Source organism: Saccopteryx leptura, chromosome 1 (genome assembly GCF_036850995.1).
Source record: "Saccopteryx leptura isolate mSacLep1 chromosome 1, mSacLep1_pri_phased_curated, whole genome shotgun sequence".
In the NCBI taxonomy this organism is placed as follows: Eukaryota; Metazoa; Chordata; class Mammalia; order Chiroptera; family Emballonuridae; genus Saccopteryx; species Saccopteryx leptura.
Genome location: NC_089503.1, coordinates 368,606,310 through 368,634,259, shown reverse-complemented (window position 1 = coordinate 368,634,259; position 27,950 = coordinate 368,606,310). Strand labels below are relative to the sequence as shown.

At 46.3% G+C, this 27,950-nt stretch overlaps 1 protein-coding gene across 1 annotated transcript; it reads right to left on the bottom strand.

Moving 5' to 3' along the window:
• Positions 1 to 1,527: 1,527 nt before the first annotated feature.
• On the bottom strand, positions 1,528 to 27,950 carry MCM3 (minichromosome maintenance complex component 3). Its single transcript, XM_066359211.1, has 17 exons — positions 27,765 to 27,950; positions 26,587 to 26,699; positions 25,758 to 25,966; positions 25,171 to 25,301; positions 22,429 to 22,667; positions 21,923 to 22,031; positions 20,613 to 20,766; positions 19,763 to 19,894; positions 18,953 to 19,161; positions 16,821 to 16,995; positions 16,324 to 16,450; positions 15,377 to 15,527; positions 5,679 to 5,819; positions 4,314 to 4,417; positions 3,744 to 3,829; positions 3,189 to 3,294; positions 1,528 to 1,748 (listed from the first exon to the last, which is right to left on the bottom strand). The coding sequence occupies exons 1-17, from the start codon at positions 27,840 to 27,842 to the stop codon at positions 1,550 to 1,552; spliced, it is 2,463 nt and encodes an 820-aa protein (XP_066215308.1). The 5' UTR covers positions 27,843 to 27,950; the 3' UTR covers positions 1,528 to 1,549.

Genomic DNA, 27,950 nt, shown 5'->3' with positions numbered 1-27,950 from the left:
TTATTGTATAATTTCCCATATGGACCATTGTAAACCTAGTTTTGCGCACCCGTCTAATTATACTTGCCATTTAGGGGATCCTGACATACTAGACCTGCACCTCCTCGGTCTGTAGGCCTCAAAGGCACGAACCCCCAGCTTTGCGCCGACTGTTGCATCTAGCACACATAATCATTACCACCGCTCAGTGCCCACTCCTGATACTGCCGCCTCCTCCCCTCTGGAACTGCGTGCTCTAGACCACTCCCACTAGACTTAGATGTCATGTCTGTGCAAGTTAACCACAAAGATGAAACTGAACTCCCTGACAATTCTGTCTGCCCCTCCGAAGAGCATCTGCGTCCTGGCTCCAGGGGGAGGGTCCTCCCAGCACAGGGGAAGAAGGAAGTACCACAGCAGTCCTAGCAGAGAACCAGCAGAACCTTCTCATCACAACATCGTCCAATACATGTGACCCAGGCCCCCATAAAGTCACATTTTAAAAATTTATTTAAAGAACCTTAAACATTGTTTAGAAGCTATTCAAACCATAAAACAGAAGAGCCCTGCCCTGGCCCCTCTACACACTTCTCTGCAAACAGGCTTAACAAATTGCGAGGCTGGACACCCAAGTGCAAGTGGCTTCACAAGGATCCTGTAGGAAAATCCTTTTATGGCAAAACACACGTGATTTTGAGGCATCTGATCCATCAGTTATTGTTTCTTCATGAAGAGGATTTGACTCAGGCTCAGAAGAGCCAGGCAGAGGGTCAAGTCCCCTCCTGGACTTCGACTCACGGGCCTCCTGTGGCCGTTTAGCTATTTCAAATCATCAGGGTTTGGTTTGCACAATGTGAACAGATAAATGCCGGTGTTCCTGAGGAAGAAAACTGCCTGGAACTAATCCCCCCAAGTGCACAACAGCCTGCTGCCACCTTGTGGTAGCCTGGGGCAAATGTGCACGCAGCATGTCTTGAAGGGCAGAGCTTTGAAGGAAAACAAAATTAAATGTGTTTGTAACAGTAGACAGTAGTAAGGCCATATGCATAGTATAAAAATGGGTATGTCTATTCAAAGCCTTGAATATTCAGGTCAAAACAGACTAATATTCACATTAGTTTTAACTGGTGCTTCTGCAAAGAAAGCTTTCTGGGCCTTCATGACTTGGTGCCGGAGCTGCTCCAAGCCAGCTCCAGCCCAATGTGCTCGGGCAAAGTAAGAGCCAGCCCACAGAGAGGATGAACCAACTCCACCGTGCCCCTAAAATACTCCGAATTCACACGTTATTTACAGCCAGCAGTGGTTTCCGCCTGAGATGCAAGTAGGGGTAGGATCCGGTCTCCTAGCACGAGAGGCCACCGCCGAGTCCTTTCCCACCTCACCCTCACTGGGCCTCGAGCAGCTTTCCTGCCCAAAGCTCCTGCCAAGTCCTCCCGCAGCTTCAGCACGTGCCCTCAGCTTCGCTTCAATTACACACTGTTCTTCAGGAGTAGAGGTAAGGAGGATGGGGGGGGGGGGGTCTAATAGGAGCTTTCTTGGTTGAGCCCCGAAGTTCAGACACAAGGCCTCCTCAGATGAGGAAGATGATGCCCTCAGACACCATGACCTGGTTGTCGTCCTGCATCTTGCTCAGCGCGGCCTGGACCTCCTCTGAGGAGAAGGGCTCTTCTCTGTCCCGGTTGATGGATTCCGTGAAACGATTCATGCCCACCGACTGGGCATGGACTGCCTGGAACACCTCCAAGAGGGCCGCCTTGAATGCCTTCAACCTGCCCAAGCAGGAACAAAGGGTGAAGGAGGAGTAAACAGACCCAAATGCTCCCAGGCAAGATCTACGCTGGGGAAATTTACAGTTAATGTAGTATAGCCATGTGTACACACACACACACACACACACACACACACACACGCATGCACACACACCTCTCACAGCTGCTCCATGGCCGTTTCCCCCCTTTGAGGCCAAACTGTTGTATTATAGAACTTCCTGAACCTTGGGTTTGAGCACATTGAGGAACAGCATTTTAAAATAAAAGGCCTTTGAGGGTACAGGAACTGGCCTCCCAACACACTGTGGGTGGAAGTGTAAACCGGATGGCATCTTTGGGAGGCAACTTAGCACCACGTGCTAAACGTTTAAAGTGCATATCCTTTGACCCAAGGAGTCTGTTTCTAGAAATTAACCTTACAGCTAGCTACACTTGCCCAAGTGCACAAATAAATGAGAATGTTTACTGTAAACAGATTTATGGTAACTAAATTAAATGTCCACCAATAGAAAACACAAATGAAATTCCACACCTCCACACTGGAGACCCTGTGGCCATTAGAGATCTCTGAGCTGTACAGCTGACTTAGCCAGTGCTTCCAGGTACTGCTAGTTCAGTGGTTATTTCTGGGAGTAGAATTATAATTGATTTTAATACTTTTTTTCCTAAATACTTTTCAACATTTTCAAATTTCTCCATTAAACATACTGTACTGTGCTTTGTGTGTGTATTAAGATATTAAAAGAGCCAACAGCCACGAGCTTTCTTGATTCCCAGTAACAAGAGTTACAGATGAAAATGTTTCTAAAACTAATGGTAAAGCTCTTCACCTCAAAAAAAAAAATGACATTTCAGTAAGGGAAAAACAAATATGAATATGTAAGTACATTAAATATGTAAATTATATCATGTTTACATAAATGGATGTAGAACTGTACGTAAGTACACACACACACACACACACGTTCTTTCCTTGCTGAATTCTCATTTGTTTTAAGATGAACTTTCATGAGTAGTTTCAGAAGTTTTACCTATAAATTATATATGCATTTATATTTTTATGTATAATTTTTTATACTTATATATAAATATATCTATATCTCTCTCCTACTGAGAACCAAAGGTTGAAAGACACAAATGTTGTCGTTGCTCTAAGACTCTCACAAGGACTTGAGATTTAAAAATCCCACAGAAAGAGAATTATTTAGAAAGCAGATGGTAAAGTGTAAACACCTAGGAATATGAGTAGAGTATACAAGAGTTCTTCACAAAATATTTCTGCAACTTTTTAAATTTAAAATTATAATCAGAATATAAAATGTTTTTAAAACTGCCTGGGCATCTGGTTGTGAGCTCCGCAGATACGCAGCTTGTTTCCTGCCCTCTGCCCAGGAAGAAGTCCGTGCCTCGAAGGGACTTGTGGAATCACTTCTTACTCACCTGGATTCACTCAGCTCCACCTTCTGGGACTCCGAGGCCCCCTGGGAGGTCTCCTGTGAAGTCTCCTGTGAAGTCTCCTGCGAGTCCCCTGCCTTTGGCGTTTGCACTTGACAGAAGAGGAGGCAGAGGGTGAGCAGACAGCGAGGGGAAGCCGCCTGCACACACACCAGGGCAGGCTGCTCCCACCTCACCGCACCCGCCTAGCACTGTTTCCCGGGGCTCTCCTGGGGCCAGGCGGGACAGTTAGGAGAAAGAGAAATGTCCAATGAATGACCACCATCAGGACTGCCAGGCAGGATGCCCGCAGCACACATTATCTGGAATACCGATGCCAGGCCTGGCAAGGAGCACAGTTCATCAAGGAGGCTGGCAAACAGCTGAGCAAAGCGTGTTTTCCAAAGTTTTACTATGAGTGTCCTGAGGCTCTCTTGGGACAAACCTTAGACACAGGGTCCCAAGCAGAACCAAATGAGAGCCCTCATAAAATGCGGTGCACAGGACAACCAACACGCGGGAGTCAGGGGACCACCTTGTTGTCGGCTGGGGCGCTTTTACCTTGAGGCATTTCCTTCTCTGTGTCACTGAAGTCATAGGGGTCATATGAGTCCCCGTCCCTGGCATCTGAGTGACGAGTCTTCCTCCTAAAATACCCACAGCAGTTAAGAAAAGTTTTAGGGAGCCCTGCCCCATGCCTCTGACCAGGGAGAAAAGGAACCAGAATCTTCTACAATCCAAGTGGAACACCCAACCCAGGCCAGTCAGTGTACACTGTTCCTTTTGGTGCTTCCCAATGCTTCCCCCATCCCTCAACTTCACACACTCAACCACTGGACCAAGAGGAATAAATCATCCTGAGCAAAAAGACTCTGAACTTTTTCAGAGTTTGAGGCATACTCAAAACTTCCGAGTGAGTTACTGCTCCTGCTGAGCAGCATTGCTTTAGCAGGAAAGGACAGAGCGTCATACACAAGACAGCGAGGGCTCGCTCACTCTCTCCTCTGCCCCCACCCTGCAGGGCCGGCACCCGTTCCCTGAAGGGCCGATGTCTCCCATGCTGATCCACCCTCTGGTCCTCCCCAACCCTATCTGAAATCTTTGTCCCTCATTTCCTTTGCCCCACCTCACCTCTTCCTCCTCGGTTCTTGGTCCTCTTGGCCTCTCTCCTCTTCATCTTCTGTCTCTGATTCATCTTCATTTTGCTTCTTACGTTTCTTCTCCTTCTCCAAAACCTAGGACCACACCAAGTGTGTATGGGTGGGTGGGAGGGGTCACTGATAACAGGGAACCGAGTGAGAGTCCTTTCTGCACCATCAGCAGAAATGACGTCCATGGGTCTAATGATTCACCCTAGATCCTCTTGTCACCAAGTCCCAGGATCAGGACCAGAACCAGAACCAGGACCAGGGAAGAGGCTGTTACCCATCTTTAGAAATGCTGGGCCCTGACCAGTTGGCTCGGTAGTGGAGCATTGGCCCGCATGTAAATGTTCCAAGTTCAATTCCAGTTAGGCACACAGGCATACAGAAGCACTCATCTGCTTCTCCACCCCTCCTCCTCTTGTTTCTCTCTCTTTTCCTCTCTCTCCCTCTCTCCCTCTCTCTCTCTCTCTCTCTCCCCTACCCTCAGGTGCTAAGAAGAGCTCAGTTGCTGAGCAATGGAGCAATACCCCAGATGGGCAGAGTATTGCCCCCTAGTGGGGTAGCCAGGTGGATCCCAGTCAGGGTGCATGCGGGAATCTGCCTCACCGTCTCTCACTGAATACAAAAAAAGAAAAAAAAAGAAACGCTGGGTGATATCTTCAATGCTTTTCATAAAGTAGGTACTCAATAAATAAAGAAATAAATGAAAAGAGAAAATGCCCAGACCATAATGGTTAAATGGGAAATAATTCATTTTTTTTTATAAATCAGGTGTTCAATTAAAATTTAAGATTACCCCCACCTTAGCAAGAGAAATAGCCAAGAACCGCTAATCAGACCAACACCTGAACCCCAAAGAGCTACAATTCACCAGCCTGGGGGACAGAGTTGAGGGGTGGGGGGCAATGAGAAAAGGGAGTCAAAGCTTCGAGGCTTGGTGTCTAAAATAGCAGAGGTGAAAAGGTCACAAGTTTGAGAAGCAAGTTGGAGAGTTCAACTTTTGACGAGTTTTTGAGGTGCCAACAGGTCACCTGAAGAGGCTGCCAAGGGGAAAAGTCTAGAAGGGAGAGGAAGGTTATCAAGGTCAACCCTTTGGAAACATCTCCTTTCTGCAGAGGCAAAGGAAGCAGAGGAGGCAGAGCCAGCATGAACCCAGAGCCCCCGGGCCCAGCACGGCTGTTGTAAAGCTCTCCAGCTGGTCCTCACACGCAGCCAGGACTGAAGCACTGGTGCTGCAGGTCCCAGAGACAGGAGGCAGGCCACCTGGACATGGGGACACAGCTGCTGCTTTCTGCAGGTCAGAGCCGGGGGCGACTTATTCCGAGCCTCTCACCAGGCCCCCGAAGCGCACCTTTTTGAAGTAAGCGTACTGCACCAGCTCCACAGCTTCCTCTGCGTCCTGCAGGTCCACCGTCTTGCTCATGCGGGCCTTGGCATGGGCCGTGGCCAATCGAATCAGGGTTTCCAGTGTCCGGGCTGTCACTGGAGATGTCTGGGGAAGAAAACAAAAAAGGCTTACTTAGCCAGAATCCCACAGGTTCTTCAGGCATGCCCATCACTCCCACTGCACCACAGAGAAAATAATGGCACTACAGAAAGGCTCTGCGAGGTCCAAGCAAAGGATTCCGAGCTCTGTATTCTGTCTGTAACTACCGAGTCACTTTCAGGAAGGTGAACATTACCGAGGAAATATGTGTGCACCAGTGCTGAGGGAGGGAGGAGCAGGTGAACAGGAAAACAGAAAACCAGGCTTTTAACAGCTGGGAAGAGAAAAGCACCTAGAAAGAGTGCAAATGTGAAGGGAGAAAAGAATCCCTCCTGCAGGGCTGCGAGGCACTGAGTCTGCTCTTACATTCCTGTGTCAGTTAAAGCTCTTAATTACTTGGAAAGTTTTATTGTGAGAAAAATGGGACTCTAGTAATTCGTCCAAGGTCACACTAAGGGCAGGTGTGAAAGAGGAGGACACATCTTTAAAAGCTGGGTAGCCCTGGCCGGTTGGCTCAGTGGTAGAGCGTCGGCCTGGCGTATGGGGGACCCGGGTTCGATTCCCAGCCAGGGCACATAAGAGAAGCGCCCATTTGCTTCTCCACCCCCCCCTCCTTCCTCTCTGTCTCTCTCTTCCCCTCCCGCAGCCAAGGCTCTATTGGAGCAAAGATGGCCCGGGCGCTGGGGATGGCTCCTTGGCCTCTGCCCCAGGCACTAGAGTGGCTCTGGTCGTGGCAGAGCGACGCCCCGGAGGAGCAGAGCATCGCCCCCTGGTGGGCAGAGCATCGCCCCTGGTGGGCGTGCCAGGTGGATCCCGGTCGGGCGCATGTGGGAGTCTGTCTGACTGTCTCTCCCCGTTTCCAGCTTCAGAAAAATACAAAAAAAAAAAAAAAAGCTGGGTAAACTGAGTCCAGAGGAGAACTCCAACATGTCCTTACCAAACGGTTCTCACAGGGTGGGTGCACGCCACATGGGGGTGCCTTCATCTTTTTTAACTGCTCCTGTCTGAGTAGCTCCCCCCACCGCCGAAGCAGTTGAAATGTCTAGTTCAGGACTAGATATGACTTACTTTAAGTTCCAGGTGACTCTGCTGTGCCCTCCTGGTTAAGCATCCCTGACCTATTAAACCTTCCCATTTTACGGGAAACCTGTGACCTGAGTATAAGGATGTGTGCCGGCCCTGCACGACTGAAGACCCGGGACCCGAGCCCAGCTGGTGCTCCCCCCCACCTCCCCCTGCAGTACCGGGACCCGAGCCCAGCTGGTGCTCCCCCCCCACCTCCCCCTGCAGTACCGGGACCCGAGCCCAGCTGGTGCTCCCCCCCACCTCCCCCTGCAGTACCGGGACCCGAGCCCAGCTGGTGCTCTCCCCCCACCTCCCCCTGCAGTACCGGGACCCGAGCCCAGCTGGTGCTCCCCCCACCTCTTCCTGCAGTACCGGGACCCGAGCCCAGCTGGTGCTCCCCCCCACCTCCCCCTGCAGTACCGGGACCCGAGCCCAGCTGGTGCTCCCCCCACCTCCCCCTGCAGTACCGGGACCCGAGCCCAGCTGGTGCTCCCCCCACCTCCCCCTGCAGTACCGGGACCCGAGCCCAGCTGGTGCTCCCCCCCCCACCTCCCCCTGCAGTACCGGGACCCGAGCCCAGCTGGTGCTCCCCCCCACCTCCCCCTGCAGTACCGGGACCCGAGCCCAGCTGGTGCTCCCCCCCCACCTCCCCCTGCAGTACCGGGACCCGAGCCCAGCTGGTGCTCCCCCCACCTCTTCCTGCAGTACCGGGACCCGAGCCCAGCTGGTGCTCCCCCCACCTCCCCCTGCAGTACCGGGACCCGAGCCCAGCTGGTGCTCCCCCCACCTCCCCCTGCAGTACCGGGACCCGAGCCCAGCTGGTGCTCCCCCCACCTCCCCCTGCAGTACTGGGACCCGAGCCCAGCTGGTGCTCCCCCCACCTCCCCCTGCAGTACCGGGACCCGAGCCCAGCTGGTGCTCCCCCCACCTCCCCCTGCAGTACCGGGACCCGAGCCCAGCTGGTGCTCCCCCCACCTCCCCCTGCAGTACCGGGACCCGAGCCCAGCTGGTGCTCCCCCCACCTCCCCCTGCAGTACCACAGCCATGTGTCTGGTTGCTTCCACTTTCAAGCCTTGAAAATTATCATTTAAACCCAATCTGACATTCAAAAACATACATTCCCACTTACATAAGTTAACCAAATCCTTTAATTATTCAGAGAGCTACCCGAGCTCGGGGGTTGTACATTCCAGGATAAGCTCTTCCTGGTGTATTATGTCCAGTGAGAAGGCCTCTGACCCATCAGAACGGAGTCACGTGACGGGAGAAACTTAAAAAAGAATTAAATCTGAATATAAATCATAATCTCCAGAAAACAAAACTGAGACCCATGGGTAGACATCACAGGGAAGCAGGTTTAAGCTCAGTAAGTAGAGGAATGTTCTAACATTTCAATGCAGCAGATATACTAGGCATGTTTCCACTGGGAGTGTCAAGGAATTCTAGAAAATGGAATTCCTGTCCAAGGTGTGAAGCTGGGGTAGATGATCTGGGATCATGTCCAAATCCAAGAGTCTCTGTCTGTATCGCATAATGAGGGTTTGGGTTTGGGTTTCTTTGTGAAATCTTGTATGAACTAAACTGCCCCCCAAAAGATTTAGATAAACTCATGGGCTGGTATGTAAGGTTTTGAGAAACAGCTTTGGAAAACCATCACAGTTGCCCAACTCCATTTGACAAAGCCCAGCGCAAATATCCCATTCTAGGAACCCTCTCCTGATAGTCATGCCCTTCTAAAAAGGCTAAAGGGAAAAGTTAACAGCACCTTCATCTGTCTCAGGCGGTCTTTCACATCATTCTCAGGTACCACACTGCAGTACATAAATCTGTACATACACTCTTCCTAGCCACCTTCCGGCCTCCCCACCTCAGATCTGAGCTCTTTGAGGACAGCTCTTATTTTAACACTGCATGCAAAAACAGAGACTGACTCAGCTCACAGACGTTGCTCATGTTTGTTAAACAGATCACAGCTTCTGGAGGCCAAAATCATCTGAACTGATCAGACACATAGTATCTCTGGGGTTCTGGTTTTATATTCCTCTGCAAAAAGAAATGACTCAAATTGTGTGAAGACCAGAAAGAAAAAAAAATGAAGAAGAATCACTATGGCTCCCAGAACCAAAGTGGACTACAACTTAATTTTAAGAACCATCATCTGGAAAAACCAACTTTGGACTAAATTAAGAGGATTCTTCAACCAAGGAACATTGAAGAAGCCACACAGACTGGTAGGAAAAGCGGAAATGCGGAGAGGGCTGCCCAGCTCCCCAGAGCGAAAGGCAGCCAGGAGAGACTCGCGTGGCGGGAAGTGAGTTTAGCAGAGGGGAAAGGGTCCTGAGTCCCAGGAACAAAGCCCCAGCCTGCAGCCCCAGAGCCCAGAAGAGGCGTATGGACAGTATTTAGCTGCGAAACAAGTAAGGATACTGTTTGTGAGAACGAGACAGATTTCTCAGACCCAGGGTTCTTCTTAAAGGGACTGTGCAGAAAACCTCTCTCACAACCACTCACCCGGGGCTCCGGGGGATGGGGAGAGAGGAGAGGACCAGAGCAGCGGGAAGAGAGTGTAATCTAGGAGGCACAGGGAGAAACACCTTGAAGGACAACCACCCTGACCCCTGGGACGAGTCACTCCCCAAATCTAAAGTGAGTATTTCCCCTGAAACCAGCAATACCAGCAAAGGGAAGCAGGACACCAGCCAAACAAGCTCTCCTGCCGCACTCAGAGCAGTCACTTAGAAGGAGAGAGCTTTCAGGACTACAGTAGTGAGTGTCAGGGTCTGGGCGGCAGCGCCCCCACCCACATGGCTGAGGGCTCGCCCGAGGGCGGGTGGCGGGATGAGGAAGCATGGTTCCACAGGCAAGAGCAGAAGCCACTGGCCACGACAGAGGCCCAAGTGTGAGCTCAGTCTTGCTTGGTGAGGGTGCAGGGGGTGCGCGAAAGTGGTCAGGCCCAGCTGCAGCCCGCCTGCAATCCTGCCTGTGGGAGGAAGGGCGGGAGCCTCGGAAAGGGGCAGAGACATGCCACGGAGCAAGGGCTGCAGCCTCCCCCAGCCCATGGAACTGTGGCTTGCGGCCAGACACACGAGCCAGCTCCTCCTGTGGGGGTGGGGCAAAAGCCCAGAGCAAGCGGAGACCCACAGCTAAGCAAAGGTGCTCACCCCTGCCTGTGGTGCCCGGTGGAGGCAGGGCGAAGGCCGAGCCAACAGAGGCTTGTAGGCCCCGGGCACGTGATCACAGCCCCTCCCGTGAAGGAGAGGCAGACACCGCAGTGACAGCCCCAGGGGGCTAGCATAGGCAACACCCATACCGGAACGTCCTAGGCTTGCAGACAGACTGCACCTAGGGAACACAGAGGCCACACCCATAGGACTCCAGTGGCCAAAACCTTCTTATACACAGACAATGGGAAGGCAGAGAAATGCAACACAAATGAATGAAGAGAAATCCCCAGAAAAGGACCTGAATGAGTCAGATATAACCAAATTACAAGATGAAGAGTTTAAAATAACGATTGAAGGATTCTCAAAGATCTTAGAACAATAGATGGTCATTACAAACACCTAAATAAAGACATAGCAGATATAAAAAAGGACATCGAAATAATAAAGAATCAGTCAGAAATGACAAATACAATATCAGAAATGAAGATAACAATGGAAGGAATTAAAAGCATGATGGATGAAGCTGAGGATCGAATCAGCGAGTTAGAGGACAAGATAAATGAAGGCATGGAAACAGAGCAGAAAACAGAAAAGAGACTCAAAAAGTCTGAGGAAACTCTAAGAGAGCTCTGTGACAACAAGAAGAGAAATAGCATCCACATCACAGGGGTTTCTGAAGAAGAAGAGAAAGAACAAGGGATAGAGACTTTGTTTCTTTATATCATAGCTGAAAACTTCCCTAAATTAATGCAGGAAAAAGTCTCACAAGTTCAAGAAGCACAGAGAACTACATTAAAGACAAACCCAAGGAAATCTACACCAAGACGCATCATAATTAAAATACCAAAGCTAAGTAATAAAGAGAAAATATTAAAAGCTGCTAGAGAAAAAAAGGTTATACCTACAAAGGAGCCCCCATAAGGATGACATCTGACTTCTCAACAGAAACACTTGAGGCCAGAAGGGAATGGCAAGAAATATTCAAAGTAATGCAGAACAAGAACCTACAACCAAGACTACTTTATCCAGCAAGGCTATCGTTTAAAATCGAAGGAGAAATAAAAAGCTTCCCAGAGAAAAATAAACTCAAAGAATTCACTACAACCAAACTAATGCTGCAAGAAATGTTAAGGAGCCTGTTGTAAACAGATCAAAGGAGGGAAAGAATATAGCAAAAGAGGAATACAGCTTTAAAGAATAAAATGGCAATAAACAACTACATATCAATAATAACCTTAAATGTAAATGAATTAAATGATCCAATCAAAAGACAGGGTAGCTACGTGGATAAGAAAACAGGACCCATACATATGCTGTCTACAAGAGACACACCTTAAAACAAAAGATGCACATAGACTGAAGGTAAAAAGATGGAAAAAAATACTTTATGCAAATGGAATTGAAAAAAAAAGCTGGGGTAGCAATATTTATATCAGACAAAATGGACTTTAAAACAAAGGCCATATAGTAAGAAATAAAGAATGTCACTACATAATGATAAAGGGAGCAATCTAACAGGAAGATATAACCATTATAAATATTTACACACCTAATATAGGAGCACCTAAATATATAAAGCAGACTTTGATGTATATAAAGAGCGAGATCAACAGCAATACTATAATAGTAGGGGATTTCAATACCCCACTAACATCACTAGATAGATCCTCAAGAAAGAAAATTAACAAAGAAACAGCAGACTTAAAGGACACACTAGATCAACTGGATTTAATAAATATCTTCAGAACCTTTCACCCTAAAGCAGCAGAATATATATTCTTTTCAAGTGCTCATGGTACATTCTCTAGGATAGACCACATGTTAGGGCACAAAAGCGGTCTCAACAAATTTAAGAAGACTGAAATCATATCAAGCATTTTCTCTGATCACAAAGGCATGAAACTAGAAATCAACCACAACAGAAAAACTGAAAAATACTCAAACACTTGGAAACTAGCATGTTATTAAATAACGAATGGGTTAACAATGAGATCAAAGAGGAAATTTAAAAATTCCTAGAAATGAATGATAATGAGCATACATCAACTCAAAATTTATGGGACACAGCAAAAGCAGTCCTGAGAGGGAAGTTCATAGCATTACAGGCTTACCTTAAGAGGCTAGAAAAAGCTCAAATAAACAACTTGACCCTACATCTAAAAGAACAGCAAGTAAAGCCCAGAGGTAGTAGAAAGAAGAAAATAATAAAGTTCAGAGTGGAAATAAATGACATAGAGGCTAAAGAAATAATACAGAAGATCAATGAAACCAGGAGCTGGTTCTTTGAAAAGGTAAACAAGATCGATAAACCTTTAACCAGACTCACCAAGAAAAAAAGAGGACTCAAATAAATAAAATTAGAAATGAGAGTGGAGAAATAACAACTGACACAACAGAAATACAAAATATTGTAAGAAAATACTATGAAGAACTGTATGCCAAAAAACTAGACAACCTAGGTGAAATGGACAAATTCCTTGAAACATATTATTTTCCAAAAATCAATCTGGAAAAATCAGAAAACCTAAACAGACCGATTACAACAAATGAGATCGAAACAGTTATCAGAAAACTCTCAACGAAGAAAAGTCCTGGGCCTGATGGCTTCACAAGTGAATTCTACCAAATATTCAAGAAGAACTAACTCCTATCCTTCTCAAGCTATTTTAAAAAATTCAAGAGGAAGAAAGACTTCCAATCTCCTTTTTGAGGCGAGCATAATCCTGATTCCAAAACCAGGCAAAGACAACACAAAGAAAGAAAATTTTAGACCAATATCCCTGATGAATTTAGATGCTAAAATCCTCAACAAAATATTAGCACACCGGATCCAGCAATATATGAAAAAAATCATACACCATGATCAAGTGGGATTTATTCTTGGGAGGCAAGGCTGGTACAATATTCGCCAATCAATCAATGTGATTCATCACATAAACAAAAGGAAGGAGAAAAACCACATGATAATTTCAATAGATGCAGAAAAAGCATTTGATAAAATCCAGTACCTATTCATGATCAAAACTCTCAGTAAAGTTGGAATACAGGGAACATACCTCTACATGATAAAGGCCATCTATGACAAACCCACAGCCAACATCATACTCAATGGGCAAAAATTAAAAGCAATCCCCTTAAGATCAGGAACAAGGCAGGGGTGCCCCCTTTCACCACTCTTATTCAACATAGTTCTGGAAGTCCTAGCACAGCAACCAGACAAGAAGAAGAAATAAAAGGCATCCAAATAGGAAAAGAAGAAGTAAAACTATCATTATTTGCAGATGATATGATATTGTATATAGAAAACCCTAAAGTTTCAGTCAAAAAACTAGTGGACCTGAAAAATGAATTCAGCAAGGTGGCAAGATATAAAATTAATACTCAGAAATCAGAGGCATTTTTATACAGCAACAATGAACTGTCAGAAAGAGAAATTAAGAAAACAATCCCCTTCACTATTGCAACCAAAAAAATAAAGTACCTAGGAGTAAATTTAACCAAGAAGATTAAAGACTTGTACTCGGAAAATTATACAACATTGATAAAAGAAATCAAGGAAGATACAAACAAGTGGAAGCATATACCGTGCTCATGGTTAGGAAGAATAAACATCATTAAAATGTCTATATTACCCATAACACTTTATAAATTCAAAGCAATAACCAATTAAAATACCAATGACATACTTCAAAGACATAGAACACATATTCCAGAAATTTATATGGAACCAAAAAAGAACACGAATAGCCCCAGCAATCTTGAAAAGGCAGAATAAAGTGGGAGGTATCACACTTCCTGATATGAAGTTATACTACAAGGCCATTGTACTCAAAACAGCCTAGTACTGGCATAAGAACAGGCATATAGATCAATGTAACAGAACAGAGAACCCAGAAATAAACCCACAGCTCTATGGACAACTGATATTTGACAAAGGAAGTTAAGAGCATACAGTGGAGTAAAGACAGCCTCTGTAATAAATGATGTTGGGAAAATTGTACATCTACCTGCAAAAAAATGAAACCAGACCACCAACTTACACCATTCACAAAATAAACTCAAAATGCATAAAAGACTTAAATGTAAGCCGTGAAACCATAAGCATCTTAGAAGAAAACATAGGCAGTAAGTTGTCCGACATCTCTCGCAGCAAAATATCTGCCGATTTATCTCCACGGGCAAGTGAAATAAAAGACAGGATAAACAAATGGGACTATATCAAACTAAAAGCTTTTTGCACAGCTAAAGACAATAAGAACAGAATAAAAAGACAAACTACACAATGGGAGAACATATTTGACAATACGTCTGATACGGGGTTAATAACCAAAATTTATAAAGAACCTGTAAAACTCAACACCAGGAAGACAGTCCAATAAAAAAATGGGCAAAGAAATGAACAGACACTTCTCCAAAGAGGACATAGAGATGGCCAATAGGCATATGAAAAAAATGCTTAACATCACTAATCATTAGAGAAATGCAAATTAAAACCACAATGAGATATCACCTCACACCAGTCAGAATGGCACTCATCAACAAAACAACACAGAATAAGTGCTGGCGAGGATGTGGAGAAAAGGGAACCTTCCTGCACTGCTAGTGGGAATGCAGACTGGTGCAGCCACTGTGGAAAACAGTATGGAGATTCCTCAAAAAATTGAAAATCGAACTGCCTTTGACCCAACTATCCCACTTTTAGGAATATACCCCAAGAACACCACAGCACTGTTTCAAAAGAAGAAATGCACCCCCATGTTTATGGCAGCATTGTTCACAATAGCAAAGATCTGGAAACAGCCCAAGTGTCCATCAGTGGACAAGTGGATTAAAAAGCTTTGGTACATATATACTATGGAATACTACTCAGCCATAAAAAATGATGACATCAGATCATTTACAACAACATGGATGGACCTTGATAACATTATACTGAGCAAAATAAGTAAATCAGAAAAAACTAAGAACTATATGATTCCATACATAGGTGGGACATAAAAATGAGACTCAGAGACATGGACAAGAGGGTGGTGGTTACGGGGGGAGGGGCACAAAGAAAACCAGATAGAAGGTAACAGAAGACAATCTGACTTTGGGTGAGGGGTATGCAACATAATCAAATGTCAAAATAACCTGGAGATGTTTTCTCTGAACATATGTACCCTGATTTATCAATGTCACCTTATTAAAATTAATAATAATTTTAAAAATATAAAAATGAGAATAATAAAAAAAAGAACCACTGTTAAAACGGTCCCAGAGCTACCAGACAGTAGGGACTCCCCCCCAGCCACGTATTCAGGGCTCCCAGGCCCACTTGCCCTGCGGACTCACCCTGGCTGTGTCTGAGCTCATGCTGTCCTGGCTGCGCAGCCGTGAGTACTCCTCTGCAATGTAGGCAGCTGACTCCTGGGTCAGGACGGGCTTGATGATTTTGGCCACATGGATGTACTTCTTCATGAAAGTTGCACTCACCATCTTCTCCCTGGACCCACACAGTGAATTCCATCTACTTCCCTGCCACACCTCAGCACCTGCCTGGGACAGTGGCTCTGCCTCTCCTCAGGGAAGTCAAGGTCAAGTGGCAAAGCAAATGCAGCCTAGAGCCCATTATCATCAGTCTCATATGGAATAAAGTACAGGCCCTTTCACATATTTCCATTTAATTCTGCAGGCATTAATTAGTTATTATTTGCCTTATCTTACAAGTGGGAAATACTAGGGCTCAGAGATGCTTACGTTTTCTGACTGGGTAGTGTATGCTTTAAACCAACAGGTTTGAAGAGTATGTTATGCTTCCTACTACACCACGGCCAAAAATAGAGGTATAAGATTTCACATTTCATGCTTTGAGCATCTGATCACAACTTTCCTTTCTCCAAATCCACCTGAAAGCCTCCAGTGCTTGCCAATTACTGACCCTCACCACAAACTCAACATAAATAGCTCCGTCACTTGTTCAATCCTTTACATAGCAGAATAAGATCACACACTCACCATCAGTTAGGCATGTCATCAAGCAGTCTATTTTAGGAAAAGATCAAAAGCTAAGCTTAATCACTCACAAATATTTACTAGGCAACGGGCCAGGAAAAAGGGTGTATCTATGGATCCAGAAGAAAAGAAAATAGGCCCACGTGGTTATGACTCCAAGCGTAACCTCAGCCCAGGCAGCATATATACATGCACCTGCCCTAATATAACTTGATACTGGATACACACACACTCTAAGATGACACACTCTCAGGCTCCCTTGAGGGAGAGGCATGAGAAATGCTCACTTTTTCTTCCTGCTCCCATGCAGAAGGTTATCATGCTTCTCATAAATCTGGGTGTCCTGCTGGTCTTCCTGGATGAAGTTGGGATCATCTGTGGCCAGGATATCCACAGCACTACCTAAAGGCATAGCTAGAAACCCAAGTTGAGAGAAAGGAGAGTAAGAAAGAGCTTACACCAGGGGAAACCGCTTCTTCTATAGCACACCAAAGGAGAGAGACAAGACTCACAGAGCAAGGACCCACAGGAAACAGCTAAGAGGAGGCCATAAGGATAGAAAGGGGTAACAACCTGGCCCACAGGAGACGCCCCAAAGTGTTCCCAGACCCAGAAATGGACAAAAGACACACCTCAGGACAACCTTCCGTGAACAAGAAAGGGAGGTGGCCAGGCAGGGAAGGGCATCTTGGACATCCACCCAGACACCCCCACCACCTAGGCGGGGCCTCAGACAGCAGGGCCTGCTCAGGCCCCTTCCCTTCCCTTCCTCGCATGGCCTCACCGTCGCCATCCTGCTCCCCTGGCATCCTGTAACGGTGCATCCTAAGGACATGGTCCGAGATCTCCCGATCCTGCTCAGGGTCCATCTGATCCAGCATGATGAAGAGTAAGTCAAATCGGGATAGCAGTGAGTCCTGCAGCCCAATGTTCTCCATAGGGGTCTTGTACTGATCATACTGGGAACACAAGAAAAAAGGAAGTAGAGGAAGAAATCGACAGAAAGGACAGGGAGTAAGACAAAAAAACTAGACCTTAGGGAACAAGGCAGAAGCAGTCGAGAATTTTAACACTATTAAAACACTTCATTCATCTCTTCTGCCGACAACCCTTCTCTAACTGAAGCTCAGGGGGCCTGAGTGACTCAAAGCCCACCACGCACACACGCTTCACTCAGAGGGCCTAACAACCTTATAGGTAAGAGTCATAATCATTCTGACCATGTTCACATTTCAGAACTGGCCATTTTCTCCCATTTCCCTACAACATAATTCTTCAGAATGATGTAAACACATGTTAGCATTAACCTAAAAACATCTGCATCTCAACCCACATTATGCATGAGAAGCAACCTAGGGAGCCTTTCTAAATCTGTTACCAAGAGCCCCAACCCAGATTTGGATTCAGAAAGTCTTGGCTAGGAATCAGGCACCTGGATGTTTAAAAAACACCACCAAAACAGGTATTCCCACACGCTGTGTGATGAACTGCCAAAGCACAGCCTGGGCTCTGGGTTCAAATCCTGACTTTGCCATTTTCTAGTTTGTGATTCTTGAGCAAGTTAGTTCAACTTTTACGCCTCCGTTCACTCAACTGTAAAATTAGGAAACTACCTACACATCTCGGGGGTTATTGTGAAGATGAAAGGAGTTGATACATATCAAATACTTATAAGTATTAGTCAATAGTATTATTATGACACAATCTTTAAAAGGGCAATTTCAGCCCTGGCCGGTTGGCTCAGTGGTAGAGCGTCGGCCTAGCGTGCGGAGGACCCGGGTTCGATTCCCGGCCAGGGCACACAGGAGAAGCGCCCATTTGCTTCTCCACCCCTCCGCCGTGCTTTCCTCTCTGTCTCTCTCTTCCCCTCCCGCAGCCAAGGCTCCATTGGAGCAAAGATGGCCCGGGCGCTGGGGATGGCTCTGTGGCCTCTGCCTCAGGCGCTAGAGTGGCTCTAGTCGCAACATGGCGACGCCCAGGATGGGCAGAGCATCGCCCCCTGGTGGGCACAGCGTTGCCCCATGGTGGGCGTGCCGGGTGGATCCCAGTCGGGCGCATGCGGGAGTCTGTCTGACTGTCTCTCCCTGTTTCCAGCTTCAGAAAAATGCAAAAAAAAAAAAAAAAAGGGCAATTTGGCATTCTCTACAAAATACAAATGCATATAACTCAATCCAATCATTCTATTGCTAGGTACTTAGCAGGTAGGCATATTCCCAAATGAATAGCAAAGCACATATAAAAGGAAGTTCATTGCAGCTTCATTCATAAAAGCAGGAAGGAAAAAAAGGGATAACAGCAAATGCCCATCCAATGGAGACTAATTAAATTTAGTATAAATACATACAATGAAATACTAGACAGCTGTTTAAAAAAAATGGCAAAACTCAGCAAAACCCAACAGAATAAATATAAGATTACATCTAAGCACATCATAGTCATACTAAAAACCAAAGGCAGATTAACTCTTAACAAGGAGACAGTGCATTGTCGGTACAGGCTTAATTTTTATGTCCTGAAAACACTCCAGAGCTGCTGGCAGCTAGCTTTCGGGAAAGAAACAGGAATGGGCCTTTAATATCCACGCTGTATCTCTCTTCTGTTTACAAATCCTTCTACCACGTGGTACTTTCACCTAACTGTCAACACAGGTTATCTGGCAAGTGAGACTGCAGGTCAGTTTTGTTTTCTTCTTTGTAGTTCTGAAAAGTTACTTTAAATAAATAACTTTCCAGGGGAGTCTCATGTGCATGAATGGGTTAGGAACCATGGCCCTAAATCAAGGACAGTAAGATGATAAGTTTCCTTTGGTCTTTGGCCTGTTGTTCCCCTGGGTCACCTACACTAAACTGCTCGGCCCAGTTAATCAGCAAAACTGAATGAAGGTGAGGACAATGGTAAGTGCCTGAATCCACTGACCCTGCCATAGACGGGGTTGGCTGCTGCCAAAACACTGCAGCGGGCATTCAGTCGGGCATGGATGCCCGCTTTGGCGATAGTGACACGGCCCTGCTCCATCACTTCATGGATGGCAGTGCGGTCCATGTCAGACATCTTGTCAAATTCATCGATGCAAACCACGCCGCGGTCAGCCAGCACCATGGCCCCCGCTTCCAGACGGCGTTCTCCTGGGGAGTAGGGAGGTAAAAGTGTGTTACAGTCCAGGTTTTAAAGGACAGAGGGAGGGATTTCAGTCTCCCTCCTAGCACCTCTCAATGTCACACATGAGAACACAGTGAAGTCAGCGCCAAGAGACTAAGAGGAATCCCTGGTGGGTCACCTTTCCAAGCTCCACCCTTAACAGCCTCTCCTTGTCCCACTCTGGCCCCTCGGCAGCTAGCCAGCCAACTTCCTTTATAGATATTCTCTTTCTCTCTTCACCTTCATCCCCAACTAATCTCCTAATTAGATCTCTCTTCTCTTCTCACTAGTCTTCAAACTCCTTCCTCTAATTTAAGAAACAGTACAATCTTCCCTTTCATTTTCCTTCCAATTTGCTTTTTCCTTCAAACTCTTTAAATGGCCTCCTGGAGACATTCTTGTCAACAGAGGGCCACCCAAACTTAAATAATTCATCCACTACTGCCAAATGCGCAGTCCTCTACAACCTGGCCCACTAATGTCTCAAGTGCATCTTCCCAACACAAGCCAGTACCTACAGCAAGCGCAAAGGATCATGCTCCACCTCACTGCTGGCCATTGGCCAAGGACCCTCACACCTCCCCTTACCCGTTTCCTGGTCTGTGGTGACAGCAGCCGTCAGACCCACACCGGAGGAGCCCCGGCCAGTCGTAGGAATAGCCCGGGGCGCAGTACAAAGCACATACCGCAGGAGCTGGGACTTGGCGACCGACGGGTCCCCTGTAATTGGATGGAAGAGTGGTGACTCTCTAAGAACCCAACCCCACCCCACCCCCAGCAAGTTCTGCTTTTGTTAGAGCAGCTTTGGCATAACAGAAATATACAGTAATAGGTGATTCCCATTGTTTTCTTCACTTTCCCTTCTCCATTTATGGAAGAATATATATTAGATATAGAAACTAGGAGATCTAGAAATAATAATAAAAAGATTCATTTTAGCTTTTTTCCCTTTGATGGAACTGAAATACAGCCAGGTACAGAATATACCACTGCCAGTGGCTCACTGGTAGAGTGTCAGCCTGGCATGTGGAAGTCCCAGGTTTGATTCCCGATCAGGACACAGAGGAGAAGCACCATCTGCTTCCCCCCACCCTTTCCTTCCCCTCCCGCAGCCATGACTAGAATGGTTTGAGCAAGTTGGCCCTGGGCACTGAGGATGGCTCCATGACCTCTGCTTCAGGCACTAAAATAGGTCAGTTGCCCAAGCAATGGCGCAGTGGCCCCAGATGGGTGGAACATCACCCTATAGGGGGCTTGCTGGGTGGATCCCAGTCAGGGTGCATGCAAGAGTCTGTCTGTCTGCCTCCATGCCTCTCAATTAAAAAAAAAAAAAGTTATGAAAATGCAGAATATATACTATCATATACTTTAGAAGAGTCCCACAGCCATACGCCGTAAGGGAAAACCAAGAGTCTGAAGAAAACCCTCAACACCGTACCTATTAGGAGAACATTGATATCCCCACGGATGTGGCTGCCGTTTTCCAGGTCGCGCTCGACCCCTCCCAAGAGCAAGCAGAGGATTGCCTTCTTGACATAGTCATGCCCATGGATACTGGGGGCCAACGACCTGGCCAGCTGCTCAAAGATATCCTACAGGAGGAACAGCCAATGGCGTGGAGACGAATGAGATTCAGGAGGTTCTGCTGAGCTCCAATTTATACTGTGGCTCATATGAAATGCTTGAAGAATTACACAAATGCTTTTTCTAATTATAAAAGCCTCCTTTCTCATTGATCAGATCATTTTCAGAACAAATACAGAGGAAGCCTGGATTCCAAAACTTGTTTAGTTTTAATCTTTAAGAAAAAAAGTGATCCCTGATTAAAATTGAAATCTGCTTATCTTTATACTCTCCATTGATATTAATCAATAAATAATCTTGCCCAACCTGGTGGCAGCACAGTGGATAAAGCATTGACCTGGGACGCTGAGGACCCAGGTTCGAAACCCTGAGGTCGCTAGTTTGAGAGTGGGCTCATCCAGCTTGAGCACAGGCTAAAGAGCTTGAGTATAGGATCATAGACATAACCCCATGATCTTTGGCTTGAGCCCAAGGTCGCTGGCTTGAACAAGGGGTCACTGGCTTGGCTAGAACCTCCTGGTCAAGGAACATATTAGAAAACAATCAATGAACAACTAAGGTGCCACAGCTACGAGTTGATGTTTCTTATCTCTCTCCCTTCCTATCTGGCTTTGTCTCTCTTTCTCTCACAAAGATAAAAAACTTAAAGAAATATGAATGAATGAATGAATGAATGATCTTAATTTTTAAGCCACAAAAAGTGTTTCCAGGTTCCAGACATTTTAGGTTTAACGAGAATGCATACTGTGCTTTAACAGTAACTTTTATCAGGCATGCATAATATTTTGTTCAGTTCTAAATGTAAGCATTCTTTAAAAAGAAAAAAATCAAATTTGAGAACTAAAACAAAAATGACACAGTATTTAAAATTTAAATAACAATGTATCCCCAATGTCTTCAGTAAAGACTCATTGGTATAGCAATACTCTAACTCCTGTTTTTTATTTATATTAGCTTTACCAGTAGCCCAGCAGGTAGCACACCCAAAATATTAAAGAACAACAAAACAACCTGGGTGCTGACTGGGGCAAAACTAAAAGCTAGCACCAAATACTTCAGAAGAAAAACCTTGACTTTCCTCCTGATCCAGTATAAAGATGGCCATGTCCAAACACAACCCATACAAATCCATCCCCACCCTCAGATCCCGAACGACAACCAGACCTTGGAACGGGTTTTGCTGAACTTCTTGATCTTGGCTATATCCTCAGCAGAGAAAGAAGGCTGAATGTCCTTGCTCATCTGCTTCACATTACAGGCAATCAGAACCGTCCTGGGACAGAGAGGAGAAGTAAGAGAACCCTGCTACTTCAATTCCTAACGTCAGAGCCTTTTTAGGTTAATAATCTAGAAAAGCAAACTGAAAAACAAACAAAAAAAGCTGTTCTGAATTAAACAACTGATTCTCTCTTCGTCCACGACCTAACCATGCTGACAATGCCTCAACTCCAGGAATTCATCTCCTGCTGACCCCCAGGGCTTCAGGCAGAGAAGAGTACATGGGAAGGAGGGGGAGTCCGTGAGCTACTCCCACGTAAGCCAGGAGGCTCTAATCATATTGCCAGTACCTCCCACTGTCAGCACAAGACAGTTTCACCAATTCTATATGGTAGGAAAGAGATACCCCTCTCCCAGGCAGGTGGAGTGCTCCACACACTTTAAAGCTTTACCTGAAGGTCCCAGAGGTATAGCCTCCCTTCTTTCCAGGAAGGCAGCGGTAGGTCCCCACCACCTGGACTCGGTCACCAGGCTTCACTTTATCCACCAAGTCATCATCCAGAATGATATCCACAGAGCGAGGAAGCTGGCCGGCTGGGGCCTTCTCCGGCATCTCCTGGATGGTGATGATCTGATGGTCCTTGTAGACAGAGAGGCCGTATTCTGTCTCAAGGGGATTGTTTTCCTCGTCCTGGAAAAGGCATACAGAAAAGGAGGGTTATCTCAGCCCTGTTCCAGAAATACCATGTTTATTTGTAGTGGGAAACAGATATAATTTGGGGATGACTTCATGATATTTTAATATCCAGAAACAAGTAAACAAAAAAGCCAAATATCTTCTCCAGCTTTTCCAACCTTATCTCTTCTAATAACAAACCATCCAAATGGAAGAGGCAATCTATAATCTGAAGGGCCCAGGGCCATACTAACATCTAAACTAAGATTCTTCCCCTATTGATACTGAGTATCTGCTTTCATAATGACACAGAATTTCCACCCCTAGGTAATACCCAACATGAACTCCCCCAGAGCCTCATACTACAAAGTTCACTGGAGCACAATTCCTAATAACCAAAAATTAGACAATATCCAAATGCCAGCAACAGAATGGTTAAATAAATGTGATATACTCACACAAGTGAATTGTACAATGAAAACGTATGAAATGCACCAATACACAACATGGATAAATTCCACAACAGAAGCCAGCACAAAAGAGTATTTATTTAGATAAAAAATAGGCAAAAATAATCTATGTTGCTAGGTATCAGGATAGTCTAACAAGGCAGTGCGGCCCCTCAAGAGGGACTTCTGCTTGCTGGTAAGGTTCTGCTTCCTGTTTCAGATGCTGACTTTACAGGTATTTATCAAGTTGTACGCTTCTGTCAGCTTTCCTGTATGTATATTAAGTTGCAGTAAAAACATTTCTTTAAAGATTTTATTTATTGATTTTAGATAAAGGAGAGAGAAAGAAGGGGGGAAGAGTGGGAAGCAATCATAGCAGTTGCTCCTCTCACGTGCCTTGACCAGGCAAGCCTGGGGTTTCAAACCGGCAACCTCAGCATTCCACATTGACGCTTTACCCATTGTGCCAACAAAGGTCAGACAGTAGAAACATTTTTAAAGTTTTACTTCCCTGCATTTGACTTTATCCAAAAACACACTTACTGAATGCTTACTATGTACAAAACACTGTGCTATATTTCATAGAATTATCTCAGTCATCACAACTACCCAGTAAAGCAGGTATTTTTCACGTTTTACAACAGATTAAAAAAATCTAAGGCTGGGAGAGGTTAATTAAGTTCCCTAAAAACACATCATAAACAGCAGAGCCAGGACTCAACACAGGTATAACTTCCAAGCCTAAGCTCTTCAGCACCACACTAGACACACCTCGAGAGACCCAGTCCACCATACTTCATGGTTCAAGCAAAGACGCTTGGCCACAGTCATTGGCAGAAGAGTACCCTTGAGTACTTCCTGGAGAGGAAATTCCAGAACGTAGGATTCCAGAAAGCAGGACAACTTAGAAATTTCAACTGGCCTAAAATTAAAAAGACATGCATGGGTCCCAGTCCTTAAGGTCATTACTCACTGAGACCATAAGCAAATCGCTTAACCTCTTCAAACCTCAACATATCATCTGGAGGTAAACTAAATGATTCTCAAGTAAGCTGCAGTTGTAACCCTAAGATACTCATTCATGTTTTAGTTGTTTATTTGTTAAGACTTTTCCACTAGTTGATAAAACTGAAGACAAGGACTAGGGTCTTATTTAAACCTGTGTCCTCCACAGTGCCTCATAATTCTTTGAATACAGTAGCTCTCAATTAAAATTAATGGTGGGGACAGGTATCCTTTGATAGAATAAGTTCAGACATCAAGTAATCAATATTAATCATGTTCTTTTGTCTTATTAAGTAAGGCTTCACATTATCCCCAATTCAGACCAACCTGCACACTAAGAATAAAGCCAACTTTCTCTCAAACGCATAGTAAAATACAGCACCTAGTAACATTATAGCGTATCTTTCCATATTACTTTTAGACTATAAAATTACGTAAATTTGCTAAAAGATCAATGAAGATTAAATGACTTTTTTCCTTCTTTCAACCCTTCCATAATTTTCTCAAGTTAATATTTATTCCTCTTAAAAAATGAAAATTATAGCCTAACCAGGTGGTGGCACAGTGGACAGAGCATCAACCTGGGACACTGAGGACCCAGTTCAAAACCCCAAGGCTGCCAGCTTGAGCACAGGCTCATCCAGCTTGAGCGCAGTGTCACCCGTTTGAGCATGGGATCACAGACATGACCTCATGGTTGCTGGCTTCAGCCCAAGGTCACTGGCTTGAGCAAGGGATCACTGGCTCAGCAGGAGACCCCATCCTTCAAAGCACTTATGAGAAAGCAATCAATGAACAACTAAAGTGAGGCAACTATGAGTTGATGCTTCTCATCTCTCTCCCTTCCTATCTGTGACCTTGTCTGTCCCTCTCTCACTAAAAATAAAGATATTTAAAAAAATAAAAATTGTAAACTTTCCAATCAATCTTTAGTTTAATCTTTAATCCTTACTTTTCATCCTCTTTACTTTGAGAAGACTTCAGATATTACCCAGGTACTTGCATTAAAACAGATACATTTGACAACCACCTCCAAAGAGGCCCAATCACCTCACTCCCCTCACCTTGGTGGGATAGACAGAGCTGGAGGGAAAGGCCACCAGGGTGGTGAGGTCAGAGTAACGTCGCTCTATGGTCTTCTTGGTAGCAGGACAGTAGTGGACACTGCGGACAACTTTGGGACGGACTAGGGAGCCTAGGCCATGGAAAACATGTACAAGTCATCCCACTGGACACGGTCAAGGTGGGACCTAACCCAGGCAAGCCCACTATGACTCCAATACTACTGTTCCCACTAGTTTAAGGTATTTCAGTAATACTTGTCACTTCTTCATCTTCATACACAGAACTTTTACTCCATACCCACGTAAAACTTTTAAAGACTACCAACTCCAGCTGAGAAATAGTACATCAGGGTTAGAAAGAGGAGATGACCAAGAGCCAAGACCCCCCCACTCTCAGCAGAATTCATCACTCTGCTAGCACAGGTGGTACTCCAGGTCCCCCTAGCACTGGGCGCTCGGAGCGCCTCCAAAACTTCACCCTGTAGTTGCACACTCCACCCGTCGGATGCCCCAGGCTACCCAGCTCCCCTCTGCCTCTCCTGCTTTCCCAGCCCCACTCCCGAAGACCCTTCCTTCAACCCACTCACACTTAGTGACAATGCCCTCCACACAGACCACACAGCTGAGGAAGCAGGAGGTGAGAGTCCGCGGAGAGACATGCTTGGAGCCAAAGCTGCCCTCCAAGCCTATGTAGAACTCCTCGTACTGCTTGGCGTAGGTAGCATCAATGGAGGCCACAAAATCCTTTAAGGCCCGCTGGAAGGCAACCAGCTCCTCAAAGGCATTGTTCAGGAGGCTGCATGTGGACAAGAGAAAGAAGAATTAGGCAGACAGGGCAGAACTGAAAAAAAAAAAAGAAAATTAACCCTCAAAACAGAAGGAGACATTTTTAAAAGATGAATGTCAAGGAGTGAAAATCTAGCTCCTACTTTCTCCAGTCATCCTACAAGACTCAGGAAAATACATCAGACTGACGTCCAACTTTAATTCAAGTAAGCAAAGATGTAGAAGTGATACCCAGCTAAACACGGAAGGAGGAGCTATTGAGAGGAAAATGCCTACCACCTACTTTTGGAAGATAAAAACACAGGAGCAAGTGAGGCAATGAGGGCTTCAAGGTCAAAATCGGTTCATCCAGGTCCCCTCCTGGGAAGCCAGTTCCAACGTGGGGCGGAGAGAAGGGAGACATTCTCCCCCAGAGCCAGATATCCCCGTGGAAACCCTAGCCCAGGGGTCCCCAAACTTTTTACACAGGGGACCAGTTCACTGTCCCTCAGACCGTTGGAGGGCCGCCACATACAGTGCTCCTCTCACTGACCACCAATGAAAGAGGTGCCCCTTCCGGAAGTGCGGCGGGGGGCCGGGTAAAGGGCCTCAGGGGGCCGCAGTTGGGGGTCACCTGCCCTAGCCACTCACCAGTTAGCCCTCTTCTCATTTTTTCTGCGCAGGTCATTGATGTTAACAATCAGCCGGTATTGGTTGTCACTGATCAGCTCCCGAACTTTGCTCTGATAAATTCCCTGGTCTTCCTGCAAAATAGCCACCACCACATATAACAACAGCCACAACTCAGAAATGTTTTTCAACAAAGGCAGCCCTCATAGCAAGATAAATAAGTCAATCTGCAACAGAAATGAACACCAATTTCTCCCAAATTTTCACTCACCACCCTTAGATTTCTTATATACCCAAGGGGGACAGTGGGGGGGATTAGGACTTCCTCAAGGTCCCTGCCACTATGCTTATTATCAACAGCTTTTCTGTACGCAGTCAGTTCTCGACCTTCAATGGGGAATTAAAATGAGCTCATAAGGAGTCTAAAAGTGCAATAAAGGCCAACCTTGTTAAAATGTTAAATTAAACGGGCTTTTGATATTCATATTGAAATGAACTTTTATTTAAAAATTGTATACAGAATTAAAAGATTCACTCCCGATCCTCTGTGCACACAGAACGAGTTCTCACACTGAGACCCCCAGGAGTTGGGCGCTTGGCGATCTGTTCGCACAGCATCCGCAGCCCGTCCAGATGCCCTGCGGCCGACAGCGGCTCGGGCTCGGGCTCGGGGTGCACGCAGACCCCCGGACCTGCACAACAGCCACTGTTCTCGGCCTCTCACTCGGTACTGAAAGGGAAGGCTGCCAAACGGGGAAGTCGTCTCCCCCCAGGAAGCCAGACTCTAAAACCTGGGGGCCCTAAAGGCGGCGGATCACCACCATCCCGTCTTTACCAGTGCGTCCCCCACCGAACCCCCCCCCCAAAATTAACGGAGCCGAGAGCGATTTCCAAAAGGTCCAAACGAGCTCGGCCTTTTTTTTTTTTTTTTGCACCTGAAGGAAGCCTGTCAAATTTCGCGCGACCCGGCCTTCCCCTGTACTTAGGAGAAAGCTGCAGGGCCGCTCTCTGAAACAACTAAGGGCCGACTGCTGAGCGAGAACATGAAAAACTCAGGGGGTCAGGCCCCTGCGGGCCCCGGGCGGGCTTCTGCCACCGCGACCCGGCCGCAGCTCCGCGTGGGGCGACGTCTCGCGCGGCCGCTATCGGCCTGTGCGCCTCCCCAGGCTCCCAAGCTGGCGACCCAGCGCCTCCCTCACCTCGTCGTCCAAGAAGTCCAGGTAGTCTCTCTGCGCCTCCCGCAGCTCCACATCGTCCAGAACCACGGTCCCTGCCATGCTGGTCAACCTGGAACTGCCTCCTCCACAGCCGCGCAGATGCTCTCGGAAGACCCCGCCCCGGCGCGAAAACACCCCAACTTTTCCCGCCACCAAAGTTACCTCCAG